Source organism: Rhineura floridana, chromosome 20 (assembly GCF_030035675.1).
Source record: "Rhineura floridana isolate rRhiFlo1 chromosome 20, rRhiFlo1.hap2, whole genome shotgun sequence".
NCBI classification, from domain to species: domain Eukaryota; kingdom Metazoa; phylum Chordata; class Lepidosauria; order Squamata; family Rhineuridae; genus Rhineura; species Rhineura floridana.
Window position 1 is genome coordinate 5,545,666 of NC_084499.1, and position 15,373 is coordinate 5,561,038.

Here is a 15,373-nt window from a genome sequence, read left to right on the forward strand (position 1 = left end):
ATTCTCTCTGCTCTTTCAGTAATTGTTATATTGTTTGCATGTTGTTCTGCTGAGATTTATGAGTCTTGTTGGCTGCCATGTGGGTGTGGGTGTTCCCAGTACAGGACAGAATGATGGGATCTAAATATTTGAATGAATTACTCAATGAAGAGCAAGTCTCGGGAGGAAGCTCCTTCAAAAACCTTCAGGTAATAGCTGTCTTTTCTCCTGGCTGTTGTCACCCGCCTCACCTGAACATTGATTGCCTTGTCAAAGTCCTCGTGTTTCTTGATGAGCGCTTCCACACTGTCCAAGGAATCCCCTTTATCTTCAGTATTCAAGAAAGCCTCCCGGGCAGCCATCCAGTTTTCTGCCTGCTCACAGTCCCTGTGGAATAGCTAAATTGAAGAAGAAATACATAACAGGACTGACCATCATTGCCAAAAAGCAGCCTTCCCCAACCTGGTGCCCTCCAGTGTTTTTGGACTACAACTGTTATCATTCTATGTACTTCCTAACTCTTAGAGCCACACGACAATGGAACCAATTACCTAGAGAGGTAGTGGGCTCTGCAACACTGGAGGCATTCAAGAGGCAGCTAGACAGCCATATGTCAGGAATGCTTTGATTTGGATTCCTGCATGGAGCAGGGGGTTGGACTTGATGTCCTTATGGGCCCCTTCCAACTCTACTATTCTATGATTCAACCCCAGCTAGCACATGCTGGCCTAAAGCTGCCTAATAAAGGGGATGCAATTTAGCCCAGGAACACTTTCCACTCCTTGTTGCAGTCAGTTCTAGGTCTCTTCTCTGTGCAGCAGAGAGGAAGAAGTTCATGTTTCCTTGAAAGAGCTATCCTGGGAACAATGTCCCTCTGACTAATTCTGGTTCTGTCTTCCATGCAAGTGAATTGACACTCCACGCCACCTGCCAAAAGGAGGATGCCTGTAGCCTGCGCCTTCTTGTCAGGAACTAGCTTAGGAGCTCTGGTTACTCTTTGTGGCTAGTTCTGGCTTTCTCCTCCATGGGGCACGTGTAGCAGGCATGTGGCAGAAGGTTCCCTCATCAGGGTGAAATAAAGTGTCAGGCAAACAAATGTTGAAGCCAACTGCAACCACAACAAAGAGAAAAATCCACAGAACTTGAGCTCTGAGAAAGCCCAGTTGCACTGAAACAGGAGGCTCCTCCCATTGACGGGGGTTGAGCAACAAGTCATTTGCAAAGTCCTGCCTCCAAAGGAAGTGGGAGAAACCATCTGCTTCTGGGTAAGTCCCACAACTGAAGAGGAAGAAATGATACAGTTTAACCAGATGCATACCTGCAATTCTAGACACTGGTCTAACATCATTCTCCGCTGGGCCCAGGCCTTTTCCAAGCCAACCCTTTCTTGATCAAGAATTTCCAATTTCTCTTTGATCTCTGGACTAGCGTAGTGGCCATGTGCCAAGAGCTGTTGCCCAAACTGTTCAAATGCCTGGAAAGTGCCTGCCCTGGCATCTATTTCAGTGCGGTGTTCCTATAACAAAGCAAGAGGCCTTCATTAACTGTAGCACTTTCAAATGCAGCCATTTATTTGGTGAGCACAATTGTTAATAGTGGGTACAAGCTTGACTTTAAGCAATGTACGTTCATTACTTATAGCACATTCCTTGCACTCTGTGTAACTCTGGCTGTGCAAAGGCACATTTATTTATTTATTAAATTTATTAGTTGCCCATCTGGCTGGTTGTCCAGCCACTCTGGGCGACGCACAACATGAAAGCATACAATTCACATTAGAACCTTAAATTCCAACAATAACACTAAAATCTAACCCACCCCAAAGGCCTGCCTGAAGAGCCAGGTTTTCAGGGTCCGGCGGAAGCTCATCATGGAGAGGGCATGGCAGATGTCATTTGGGAGGGAATTCCATAGAGTGGGTGCCACGATTGAAAAAGCCCTCTCCCTAGTCCTCACCAGTCTAGCTGTTTTAACTGGTGGGATGGAGAGGAGGTCTTTTGGGGCTGATCTTGTTGGGCGGCAACGTTGATGATGCTGGAGGTGCTCTTCCAGATAGACTGGGCCGAAACCGTGCAGGGTTTTAAAGGTCAAAACCAACACCTTGAATTGGGCTCGGAAAGCAACTGGTAACCAGTGCAACTCCTTCAGCGCTGCCGCAACTGCATTCTAGGTTTAGTAAGCAGGTCAAAGCCGACCAGTGTGGCCTCTTCCCAGTGCAAACTACACTGGCTTTACTGGCAGGCACAAGGCTGATTACTCTACCAGACTTACCGTATCACTGGGAAGGCCAAAACACCTCTTAAGGTAACGCTACAAAGGGAATCTGAAAGTGCCAGATTAGAACCAGGGAAACCTGAGTTCATCCCTACACTGCCATGAATCCCACTGGGTGACTTTAGACCAGTTGGCCTCTCTCTCAATCCTGTCTTGAGGGGTTGTTGTGAATATAATATGGGAGCAGGGAACTATGTCCACTGCCCTGAGCTTCTTGGAGGAAGAATGGAAGAAAAACTTAACAAACATACGTGAGACAAGTGTAAGAGGTTACAGGCAGCCCTGGCACATGCACACATACACCAACCATCACTGGCTGGATTAAAGGTCAGTCTCAGGTCTTCTCCCAGCACATCACAGCTCCCATGCTTGGAGAATCCCCTTCCTTGCATGCATAAGGAGTAACACGAACTGGCTCCAAGACATTTTACATACTTGATGTCTCTCCAACAAAGCTTCTGCTCCAGTCACATCCTTTGCCAGTTCATCTGAGGACACGAGCCCACGGATTCCATTGATCCAAGACATGAGGTCCCTGTACAAACACAGCAAAAGATGTTGGAGTCCACCAGCTTGTGGGAACAGCAAAATCTGCAATTAGAGCTTGCTCAACTTAAGCCCTCTCAAAAGAAATCTACCTAAAATCACTGAGGAAACGCTGCAAGTCATGGGAATCGCCCAGTTTCTCTTTTCGCTGGTTGGCGCGTTTTCCTAGGCTATTCCAAGCCTGGTTCAGCTCAGTGCATTTTTCTTGGAGATCTTCAGACGACTCTGGATGGGACTGAATCAGGCGATCAGCAGTCTCTCCTAGAGAGTTCACCTGAAGTAATACAAAATGGAGGAAGTTACATGAGTGGAACATTTACTGCCTCCAAAACAAATGAACCTTCTCTGCTCCCCAATCTAACCTTGTCGCCGAGAGCTGCAAGGTCTCTCTCAAAGCCCTCGTGCTTGCGTTGCAGGGCCTGAACACTCGCCAAATCATGCCCGTAATTGTCTGTATTGAGGGCTTGATTCTTTTCTTCAATCCATTCCTTTGTTTCATCAGCATCTCTGTAAGGCAGGCAAGTAATTTAAGCAAAACATTATTTTCTGCATCAGACACCTTTCAGTGCCTCTGTCCATCCCTGGGGTGGCCTCAGATGCTGTGCCACACTGGAGGCAGTGGGAAGAACCTCCTTCCATGCGTCCCTCAACCTGCTTTCCTCAGTATCTGTGAGGCGAGCTACTAACCTGGGCTACCCAAGAGCTGCCTCTCGGTCGGGCTCCCTCCCCACCTCTCTGTCTAAGAGGAGGCCCTCGTGTGGTGTGAAGGGTGGTGCTGCATGAGAGACCTGTCTCCGTGGTGGCCCTCAGATTGTGGAATGCCTGTTTATCCAAGGGCATTCTGTGCCATCGTTGTACAATTTTTGGAATCAAGTCAAGTTGCACCTTTTCACATTTTGTGTAACTTGGCCAGGGCCATTCAATGAAGGGCAGGCTATAAGGATGAATGACCGGGGGGGGGGGAGAGCGTAGCTGGTCCAGATCATGCAGAGTGCCAGAAACAGGAGAGCAGCAGAAAGAGAGAGCCTGAGGTCTGTTTCTGCAGAATGAACAGGACTATGAACTTGGTTGGGAATGATGGGCTCCTCCTGATGGAACAGCTCTAAGCAAATTTGCACAGCCTTGCTCTTGCAGTAACCCTGCCGTGGATATCCTCCTCCACTAATGGAGAACTTCTATGTGAGCTGGTTTTTGATCTTAAGCTGGTAGCTGAGGCTTAGCATTTGGTGTTTCCCCATTATTGTTTCCAACTGGAATTTTAAGGGGTTATTTTATTATAAGAAGGCCCACAACATTGTTTTGAAAAGCATGTGATGCAGCAATCTTATGGAAGCTTAGAGAGGTCTTTGTCTGATCAGTGCCTGGATGGGAGAATGCTTGGAAACTTGAGGTTCCCTATTGGAACTTTGGATGTGGGATATAAATGTTGTAACAGCAATAAAAGCATTATTGCACGGAACGCGTTCTATCATCTTCGCTTAGTAGCCCAACTACGCCCCTATCTGGACAGTGATGATCTTGCCTCAGTTGTTCACGCTCTGGTAACTTCTAGACTGGATTACTGTAATGCGCTCTACGTTGGGCTGCCCTTGAAGGCTGTTCGGAAACTTCAGCTAGTGCAAAACGCGGCAGCCAGGTTGCTGACGAGGACCAATCGGTCTGCGCATATAACTCCTGTCCTGGCTCGCTTGCACTGGCTACCTATTTGTTTCCGAGCCAGATTCAAGGTGCTGGTTTTGACCTATAAAGCCTTACACGGTGTGGGACCGCAATACCTTGTGGAACGCCTCTCCCGCTATGAACCTACCCGCTCACTTCGTTCAGTATCTAAGGCTCTCCTCCGGGTACCAACTCACCAGGATGCCCGGAGGATTGTTACTAGATCTAGGGCCTTTTCTGTGGTGGCCCCCGAACTGTGGAACAGCCTACCGGAGGAGATACGCCTGGCGCCTACGGTTCTTTCTTTTAGGCGCCAGGTTAAGACCTGGTTATACTCCCAGGCATTTTAATGTACAATGTTTTTATGTTTAATGTTTTAGTTTAATTTTGTTGCTTTTTATTACTGATTTTATTCTAATATTGTATTTTAATCTTGTTTTGTACACCACCCAGAGAGCTATCAGCTATGGGCGGTTTAGAAATGAAATAAATAAATAAATAAAATAAATAAATTACTACTCAATCCAACCCTTTGGGAAGGGGTTTGCGGGAACATTAAAGTGCATTATAATCAGGTCTTTCTAATATTAAGAACCTTTTCTCCACAAGACAAGGCAACATCCATTATGACGATTCATGAAAACTTGTCCACAACTCTGGTTTGTCAGTTCAGGCACCGTGCCAAACTATGTAGTTAAATTCTGGTGTGGCATCTGAATTGAGTCTTCCAGCAATACTAAACCGTTTCACAAGTAAGAGAGGCCACTGGAACACCCTGCAACTTGAAGTAGAAGCAGCAGCAGCAGTACTTACCTGTGGAATCTCTGCACCTCATGGGCACTTCCCAGAAGTTGGCTTCGTTCTTCTGCCAGTTCCTGGAGAGATCGCCAGCGCTCATTCAGTTCCTGGAAGACAGTGGAAGAAAGAAAAAGGCATTAATCTGAAGAACTACCAGTGATTTATCCAAAGGATAATTTCTTAAAAATAACATAGGCCTAGCTACTACAGAGGACTTCTACGATGACATATAAAAAACAGTACAGATTTCTCATTCCCTTTAATACTAAGCTTAGGTGGCTGAGTGTCTTATCAGTTCAGAAGTAAAACAGAAACTTCCAAAAATGCAGCATTGATTTCTATGTACCTGGGGGATTCCTTGTATGCAGAAATACATATGTTTGGAAATAAAAATAAAATTCAAAGAACACTCTGGAGTTCTAGGACTTTTGGAATGTTAATGGCATAGAGAAAATTCTAGAAACTGATCTCTTACCAAGACAGAGAGAAAGTGTTCCAGATGTACATTCTGTGTCAAACACAGGAACTCCTGCCTTTGCTAGGGTGGAGATGGGGGAGGCAAGCTGTTGTCCAGTCATGGCTATACTGGGACCCTAAGCTTTATCAATTGTTTTCTATGAGCAGCTCTCACTTCTGCTCGGGGTGGTGGTGATGGAAGGGTCTGTATGAAGTTGGGCAGGTTATGCAAGTCTAACAAGTCTATGGTTGAAGGCACTTAAGCCATAGAATGTTGAGTGTGTCAACTGAAATAAATAAATAAATAAAGTCAAGATGATGAGACTTACAAAAACATTGTTTCTTGTTTTAAAATTTTCCACTTAAAGTAGATTCAAGAATTATCATTGCTTGGCAAACATTATGAATGGAATTTGTATGGGAAAAGAAACCCCCCCCCCGAAAGTAACAGCCACAGCTTTAAAAACACTATTGAATATTGGGGATTAGCTTTTCCCTCCATAGTGAAATATTGTGATGTAGCAATACTAACACACTTAGTATCATGGTACTACTCAGACCAGTTCATGGTCTTAGAACAGGACAATGAATCAACAGAACTAAAAATGTGTTTTGTAGAAAAGCAGTAGAAAATATTATAGGAAGCAACAAAGACGTCCACATCAGCTGGCAGGAAATCGAAACAAAGGAGATGCTGAGAGGGAAAGGAAGAGATTAACAATAGATATTTCCTGCTTGGGCTGCTAGAGCATAATAACCCAATGTGGGACTATATGGGCGAGTCCACCAGGAAAAAGTGTGTTGTGTTATTGTTCAAGTTTTGATAAGGATGTTGTTAAAAAAAACCTCTTGTATCAAAACTTTGTTAACTGTCTGGAAGAAACACAAACATAAATTAAATCCAGGATTGTCACCCCTGACAGCAGGTCTATCACAATGACAAAATACAGGATGAGTCCTTATTAGGTAATATCAGTTCATGGAAAACATATGGATCTACAGAATTAAGGTTGCTATTTCAAGAAGATGCCATTTAAAGATGGGGTTATTAAATCATATCCTCATATCTGTAACGAAATAGGACAAGTACAGCCACTGTTCTATCAGTATTTACAGTTCAGGCATATAGTTTTCACTTTAGTTCTAAGATACAGGAACTTAGTGAACTAACAGAATTTGAGACACTGATTACGAAGGGAAATGTCACAACATTATTAAGTTAAATATATAAAGCCATTTGGACTTGGATTTACCAAGAAATTCAATTTGGTGTTTGTTTTTAGACCCAGTTACCATTTTAATCATTATTGTTTTTGCTTTGTTCTGTTCTTTTTCTTTTCTGTATACTAAATTTAAAAAAATATGGAGGGAGAGAGAAGAGAATTGGCCTGCCTGAGATTCTAATAGTTTGTAGCAACCTAGAGGAGAGCATTAGCCAGGGGGATGCAGGCCATGGAGTTAGAAAGCTCCATATTCCCACCTCCAGCTAAATGTAAATGTACTGCCTTCAAGTCGATTCCGACTTATGGTGACCCTATGAAGAGGGTTTTCATGAGGCTGAGAGGCAGCGACTGGCCCAAGGTTACCCAGTGAGCTTCATGGCTGTGTGGGGATTCGAACCCTGGTCTCCCAGGTCGTAGTCCAACACCTTAACCACTATACCACACTGGCAGTAAAGTCAGCCCTAGTCCAGAGACCTTTAGGAACATCTAGCACAGCAGGGGAAGGTTTAAGAAAAATGGGAAAGAAGAAAGGTGTCCCCCATGAGGTTGAAAAAGCATTAGCAAGGTTTGAGGTTGGGCGGAGCTCTGATAGGAGCCCTGCTTTTAGCTGCTGGGGATACACTACAAGAACCTTCTCCAATCTGTTGCTATCCAGTTGTTGTTGGACTTCAACTCCCATCATTTCTGCTAACTGGCCATGCTGGCTTGGAGATGATATCTGGGAACAAGTCCTTTTGAATGGAAGTGCGCATACAATTCTAGCTTTGAACTAACCTGATGGAGCCTGCCAGCCATGTGCTTCCTACCTCCCCCTCTTGAATGCAGAGGAGGGGAACTTGTGGTCCTCCAGATGTTGTTGGACTCCAATTCCCATTGGCCAAGCTGGCTGGGACAGATGGGAACTGTGGTTCTAACAACATCGTGAAGGGGACCATGATGGGGGAGACTGCCCAATATTTTGTTGTGGGTCTTGGCAGCATCCATTACAACAAAAAGTATCCTTACCTTGATGGAGTTAAATGTTGCCACTGTGTGCACCATCATTCTTGCAGACTGGGTACACAGAAGGGGAATTAAAACAAATGTTAAAATAAAATGTACACCCTAACAAGCAAACTCAGATTATACTAGCTCTTCAAAACTACTTTCATATGCACATGTATAAACACTCTGGTTTCCCATGCAAATAGATGGCTAAACATCTACAGAGTGATAGAAAAAAATTTATGTTGACGGTTTTTTTAAAATAAATGCTATTTAAAAAAAAAAAATGTTTTCCTCTTCGCAGTGTGAACCCCAAAGTAGCTTTGCGATCCCAGGCATGTGGTTCTGCACCATTTGCAGTTAAATCAATATACAAAGTAGATTAGTTGTTCTACTTTCAACTAATCAGTAGCCTGGCTTTCAAATGATCCTTTTAAAAATCTTCACTAACTTATAGAGAAGAGAAACACATCTCTTTTCTGCACTTCCAAGAATCAAAATCCTGGTGGAGTTCTAAACAAAAGCCAGGAGAGTGAGTGAGGGAGTTAGAGAGAGGGAGTTAGAGAGAAGGAGAGAGAGTTAGAGAGAAGGAGAGAGAGTTGAGAGAGAGAGAGAGAGAGTGGTGTCTTACCTTCCAAGGAGATGCTGTCCTGGAATCACTTTCATCCTGTTTGAAAGATTAGGAAAAGTTGTGACCTTACTACACACCTAATCAAACCCACCAAACCCTTATTATAAGGCTGCTACCCACGACTAGATTTAATACTGAGAAGAATGTGTTCAATTTTCTCCTTTGCTTAAAACAAATAACCAAGGCTGCAACCCTTTGCGTATTTACATGGGATTAGAACCCATCAAACTGAGGAAGACTTCTGAATAAACATGCATGGGGTTGGGTTGCACATCTTAATATTTGGGCCATGCAATGAATTGTATGGTGGGGCTGGAGGATGAATGAGTCCAAGAGATACTCTCATCAGGCAAATTAAGAAGATCAAAAAAGATTCTTGGGCCTTTAGCTTAAAGACATGTTCACTTATTCCAATTCTGTCCCTTTTCAAAGACCACTAAACAATGAATAAATACTGCAGAAGATGCTTACCCGTGGCATCATTCCATAGACTTCCTGAAAGAGAGAAGGGCATGCTCAAATTTATTTTTTGCACAAAAGAATCTAGGCAGATGTAATTTTTGGGGGAAAGGGGAAATTAATTTTAAAAAATTGCATGGTGGAGGCACGCGGGAGAGAGCCTTTTCAGCTGTGGCCCCCAAGCTTTGGAATACCCTACCCCAAGAAGCCCGCTCTGCTCCCTCCCTGATGGTTTTCTGGAGACTTCTGAAAAAGATCTTGTTCACAGCCTTTGGGAGGGAATGAAGGTAGAGCCTTACACTGATTTTATGCCTTCTATGTTAATTTTTACCTCAGAGGTCCCTTCAGTACCACTCCCTATATATGTATATATGTGTGTGTGTATATGTATATATATTATTTTATGTATTTTAATTGCATCTTATGTATTTTATTTTAATGTTTTTGTGATTTTTATTGTCTACAATTTTATTATGTACATGCTTGATTTTATTGTAAGCTGCCCCGAGTACCCTATTATAGGGTAGAAGGGCGGGACAGAAATATTTTAAATAAAAATTTTAAAAAATTGTGCCTTCCATGAAGATGAGACAGGTCACATGGCCTGTTTCACAGCTACAGAATGTTCCCAAAGCAATTAAGAGGAACAAACGGGGAAGAAATCAAAACATGCTCATAACACATTGCTGCAACTTAAGGATTTCTAAGAGGAAACGTGTTGCTACAATACTTTGCTGATTTTGTTGATGCACAGATAAGAGAGCTCAGCATCTGCTTTGCTGATCCCAAGTTCAATCCCAGGAATCTCCAGGCAGCACTGGGAAAGATCCACTTTCTGGAACCCTAGAGGGCTGCTGTCAGAGTACACAATACTGGGCTCAACTAATGGTCTGACTTGGTAGCTTCCAGTGTTTCTAATTCTGAACAATAAACGGAGATCAAAGTGGAAAGCTAACGATCCTAAAAAAGTATTACAAATATCTCAGTATTCAAGGTGTTTCATGAACTATGGATGGGATCAAGCCCTTGGATTAAGCTCTTATCCTTTCAATAAGGTCCTTACTGGTGGGAAAAAAGTCACAGGGAGGTTATAGACCTTGCTTGGGAGACAATGCAAAAATCAAGGAAAACTTCACATTAGCAGATTAACATCCTTTTTGTATGTTATAAAAATAGAGTTACCACTGCATGCTTGTGGTCTTTTTGCAGTGAACCCCATGACATGTGACTATTGTCACTACAAAAACACGTTGCAAAGAACCATGATTTAGACAGGTTTAAACATTAATCCAGAAGAAAAAATTTAGCAGAGTTTGTTACAAAATCACTCTATGGGGAAGAAGCACAGCTCAGTGATGGAGTACATGTTTGTACATGTTTTGTATGTAGACCACAGGTTCAGCACTTCCAATTTTAAAAAAAATTGATAGCAGGGGTGATGTGAAAGACTCTCTTTTGCCTGGGACTCTGGAGAATGCACTGCTGTTCGGAAAAGACAATCCCAGACTAGATGAACAAGATGCTTGACCTGGGCTTGGAAATTGTTTTTCATCACAGCACCTCTTCTCTATTTTTATTTCCAAGGTGTAGCATCTTCCTCCCTATACCTGTGTCTAATTGTCTATAGCGTAGTGGTTCCATTCCCCTGTCCATGCTATTCTGCAATATTTCCTTACTTATTTTGCCACTGGGAGTTATCCCCAGACATACTCTCTTTGCTTTCCAGCTCTATAATTGCAGCCAGTCCACTTTATTCCTACCTTCCCTGACTTGTCCGTTTTCCTCTTCCAGCATCTGTTCCTTTCCACTCATAAATTTCCTGGGGCTTCTCTTCCAGCATTTTTTATGCAGACACTCTGGGTCTAATTAATTATCTTCAGCTGCCTACCTCCAGCTGCCCCTCCCCCAGCTCACCTGTGTTTTCTTTTGAGTGAGCCCGGAGAGGAATGTTGTGGGAGGCAGCTGAACTGGCCTCCTGTCTCTAAAATGTTCCATCAGGAAAAAGCTGAGCAGCTATATAGCAGTAATCAAAGGAAAAGATTTCCAAGAACATAAAAATCCATTTGCAAATTATTGCAAGGTGGTGAGGGAAGACAACCTCAATAAAAGAGGAACAAACCTGCTGCTGCACAGCCTGCACTTCTTCAGCTATCAGGCCTTCTGATTCCAGGTCATCTGCCACCTTGTTGATGTCCTTCAGACGCGACTCGTTGGCTTTCAGGTCCTGCAAAGAGCAGCAAAATCTCACCATGTGAAAATCAAGGATTGTATCCAAAAGTTAGTCCTGTTCAGGGTAGACCCATTGAAATCAATGGACATTACTAACTTAGGTTCATTAATTTCAATGGGTCTAGTCTAAGTTGAACTTAGAACGTACTCTCTCTTAAGATGTCTTGTGGTCACCCACCTAAGCTCTTAAATTAGCTGGCAGTTTAAGTTATTGGATACCATAAAAGGGGCATAAGGAGTGCATTCTGAAATTCTGAAGATAGAAGACTCTTTGTGGGAGCAGAGTCTTTCTTCTAAAACAATGTTGGTGAACCCTCTGGTCTTCTAGATGTTGCTGTACTACAACTCCCATCATCCCTGGCCATTGGCCATGTTGGCTGGGGCTGATGGGGAATTGGAACCCAAAAATATCTGAAGCAGTGGTTCTTAACCTTTTTGGGGTCATGGACCCCTTTAAAAATCTGATGAAAGCTATGGACCCCCTTCCCAGAAAAATGCACATAAACACATATACACAAACTTTTGCATAAAATTAATTTTATTAGATTGGAAATTGATTTCTTTTTTGTGCCTGGTTCACAAACCCCCTGAAGCCCATCCATGGACTATACAGAATCTATACAGAATGTTTCCTTAGATCCAAAACTGAGGTTGATTCAGCAAAAGTTAATATTTTGAGTATATTGGATTCCACAATGTATGTATAAGAAGGCACTGCTCAATACAGAGAGATGTTGCAGGTGTAATGCTGAGAATGTCTCACTGAGGCATATGGTGTGGGATTGTCCAGTGAGGTATTCTTTCTGGTCTGCAGTTGTTACCTATATTAATTTTGTACTGGCAAAATATTTAATATTTGCAGATGTTCATGCACTTTTAAACTATATTCCTGTAGTTTGGAGGTTAACAAAAGTGGACTTTGTGAGCCCTTTTGGTTGCTAAGAGACTTATACTTCGAGCCTAGAAGGATAAATACCCACCGTCTATTATGCAATCGATTGAGGACTTCACTGCCCTGGCTACATTTGAGCATATTTTGTACAGGTGTTAATTTTGAGTGGATACCTGTTTGAACATCTGGAGGGCTTATATCAATTTATATGCTTAAGATGCATGTATTGGTGGGTACTGTATCTGTAATGTAAATTGATGGTGGTTTATTATAATTAGTACTCACATATTTCTTTTTATTTTTTGTATCTTCAGCATTTTTGTTTATTATTATTTTTCTTTCCTTTACATTATTAAATTTGCAAATAAAAAAATTAATAAAAAAAGAACCGGCCTCCTATTGGATGGAGAGATCTGTTGGTGTCTGGATGACAAGATTTTGGGTTGTGTTCAGGCAAGATGCCCTGAGGTAGGTCCACTTTCTCCTCACTGCCATCTTGCACTCTTTTCTTTTATTCAGGCATTGGGGAGGGCGGGCGGATGAGAACATGCTTAAGATCCTCCAACTCTCATTCTCCCACTTGCTAAGTCCAGTGCCATAGCTCACCTTCTGGAAGTCATCAAATTTCTTCTGCAACACTTCGACCTGCTCCAAATCTGCTCCAACCTCTTCATTGGTGAGCGTAGCCTCCTTCTCATTGATCCACTGCTGGAGCTCATTCGCCTCACGGAAAACCATGAATTTCTTGCAGCTCTTTTCCAGCATGCCTTTGCGTTTCTCCCCCAGCTCAAGCAGGGAGTGATACCTGGAACATAGAGGAGGACAAGGAGGAGGCCCAGTCAGAGCTCACCTGAATGCTCACTCTGTCACAGACACATAGCAGTGATTCAGCATGGACTTGTGGTGCCAGTGACGGGGAGATATGCTTAAAAAGGACACACAGTTCTCTACCAAACCAAACAGCTGCAACCACTAAAGGTTTCTTCATACGAGAGAAGCGAGGATCCTGAAACAAGACCTCTAAACACACAAAGGCTCATGAAGCAAGGAGACACAAAGCAAACTGCAATTCAGACTAAAGGCCACAGGTGTGGTATAACAGAGCTGCAATGCTAGGGAGAGAAACATAGCACAGGATGATGTACGCACACAACTATTACTCTTCAGTGAAATACGACCGGCTCCGACCCGGAACTGTTTCCATTCCAGCTGGTTATTACAAGAAGTTCTATTTAACTTTAAGCATTGGTGCCCGAATTTCCTTGTTTTCCTCTTTCTGACCCATTGTCTTTTCCTTGTGTGTCATGCCTTTTAAAATGTAAGCCTATGGGCCTTTTTGGCTGAAGACCACTCTAAATAAATAAACCAGTAATCCTACAGATGAACAAGATTTGCCAAAAGCAAACTCTAAATACTGTGGGGGGGGGTTCCAATTGGCATAAAAATGTCTTGTTTCATGGCTGCCTGAGGTAAGACACCACATTTTGGAAGCAGCTCCCTTCTCGCTTTTCTTCCAAAAATGCAATATCAGGCACATATACATTGTAGGCACTTTGAACATGCACCAGCTTTAACAAAGCCATCACAGGCAAAAGCAAATCCATCTCTTTACAACAAGAATGATAGCTCCTTCATCAAACATATTTTCTTTACAAGCAAACAGTTAGGGTGCCTCCCATTATACTCCTGAAAGCAAAGCCTGTTACCTTGATACATAAAAACATCTTTACCACACTAACACAACACACTTCAAAGCTGGTAAAGCCACAGAGTTGACAACAGCTGGATGCACCTCATCTGCTTCAACCTGAGTTCTAGCTGAGCAAAGCCTACAAATGGCTAGTGGGAAAGATCTCCACTCTAGCTCTTTTGGAACCATAAAGATATAATACCAGGCAGTCACTGTGATGCAAGGGAAGTCCTGCCACAGCTCCAGCGCTTCCTCTCAGTGCAAATCCAGCTGCCCAGCCAGATCGTAAGTTGAATCCACTGAGAACTGATTTTAAACAGGTGTCTGCCATGATTTATTTATTTATTATTTGATTTATATTCCGCCCTTCCTCCCAGCAGGAGCCCTGCCACACACGTTTATGTGGGTTTGATCTCAGTCCAAAGGAAGGTTAAGCCCCCACTTGACTGCCACCCCCAAATGTTAAGCATGGTAACTCCCACAGTTGAGGAAGCTGGATGTTGCTGAGCACCTGGCTGCTTCCTCCATAAAGGAGCTCTAAGCTGTCCGCTGTGGGCCAGGATCACATTGGGAACATGAAGCATTACACCTTCACCTTTGGTGGAGGGCACGGTTGAGCCCCATTCAGGGTCCAGAGCTAGCAAGTAAGAAAGGTTTGGGGGTTTCTTGGTCGCTTTTTTTTTTTTTTTTTTTTTAAAGGCCAGCAACAATCAAATGAAAACAGCTGCTTTCCTTTACACCCTGGCTAACTAAGTATTGGAAACGAAGGAGAGTAGTTCCAGTACCAAAACTGGGCAATAAAACTCCAGGAAACAGAAATGATAAAAGCTTGGACAAAATCTCTGTCTTGAGAGCAGGTAGAATCAGAAGTGGGAGGGGCCTCCTCCTGACAGACACTCTCAAGTTCATCTGATTTGCATAAGCCCTGTCTTGAGGGTGAGTGGCAGGAGACAACCTGGCTCTGTATTGCCAACAGAGGATGCACACCTACCAAAGGATGTCCTAGCTTACCAGGCATTTAATCTAAAATATTACTTAATGAACTGCAGTTTCTGTTTCCTCATTCCAATGTCCCCCCCCCCCCCGTCTGAAATGCAAGTTTAGCAAAAGAGGACAAATAAAGCTGCAATCCTATATACGCTCATTTGGCAGCAAGTCCTCCTTGTATTCAGTGGGGCTTACTTCCAAGTGACGTATAGGACTGCCCTGCAAGACTGCTTGAAAGAGCACCTGGAACCAACAAATCCCAGTTCAGTGCTTTGAATAGAGACTATCTGATACTGTGTCAACCCTCCAAAGAGCGCTACCCGAGATGAGACACCAGAAGTGACAGAAACAGAGGAAGAATGAACGAGGCAACTGTTGGGAGACAGCGTTTTACAAAGGGCTAGGCCTACTCACAGTTCTTCGACCTGTTTCATACGCAGAGATACACTGCCGACTTCTTTAGTTATGAGAGTCCTGCACAGACAGAGGGAGCACAGCAGAAAGCATGCAAAAAAATTAGTCAGATTAACGAAAACAAACGGAGGCAGAGGTTCCATTCAGGGATC

General features: G+C 43.3%; 1 protein-coding gene across 6 annotated transcripts in view; it reads right to left on the reverse strand.

The window, feature by feature from the left end:
• SPTAN1 (spectrin alpha, non-erythrocytic 1) overlaps positions 1-15,373 on the reverse strand; it is a 91,536-nt gene that overhangs the window by 31,793 nt on the left and 44,370 nt on the right. For 4 of the 6 annotated variants that reach the window (XM_061603672.1, XM_061603671.1, XM_061603674.1 and 1 more), the window contains 12 exons: positions 15,222-15,281; positions 12,737-12,935; positions 11,129-11,233; positions 9,022-9,045; positions 8,551-8,586; positions 7,941-7,988; positions 5,272-5,363; positions 3,162-3,306; positions 2,892-3,073; positions 2,689-2,788; positions 1,298-1,495; positions 231-377 (listed from right to left, as the gene is read on the reverse strand). In XM_061603672.1, coding sequence (XP_061459656.1) covers positions 231-377; positions 1,298-1,495; positions 2,689-2,788; positions 2,892-3,073; positions 3,162-3,306; positions 5,272-5,363; positions 7,941-7,988; positions 8,551-8,586; positions 9,022-9,045; positions 11,129-11,233; positions 12,737-12,935; positions 15,222-15,281 — 1,336 coding nt within the window. The remainder of the gene's footprint in view (positions 1-230; positions 378-1,297; positions 1,496-2,688; positions 2,789-2,891; positions 3,074-3,161; positions 3,307-5,271; positions 5,364-7,940; positions 7,989-8,550; positions 8,587-9,021; positions 9,046-11,128; positions 11,234-12,736; positions 12,936-15,221; positions 15,282-15,373) is intronic. The other 2 variants (XM_061603673.1, XM_061603675.1) reach the window with 1 other exon arrangement.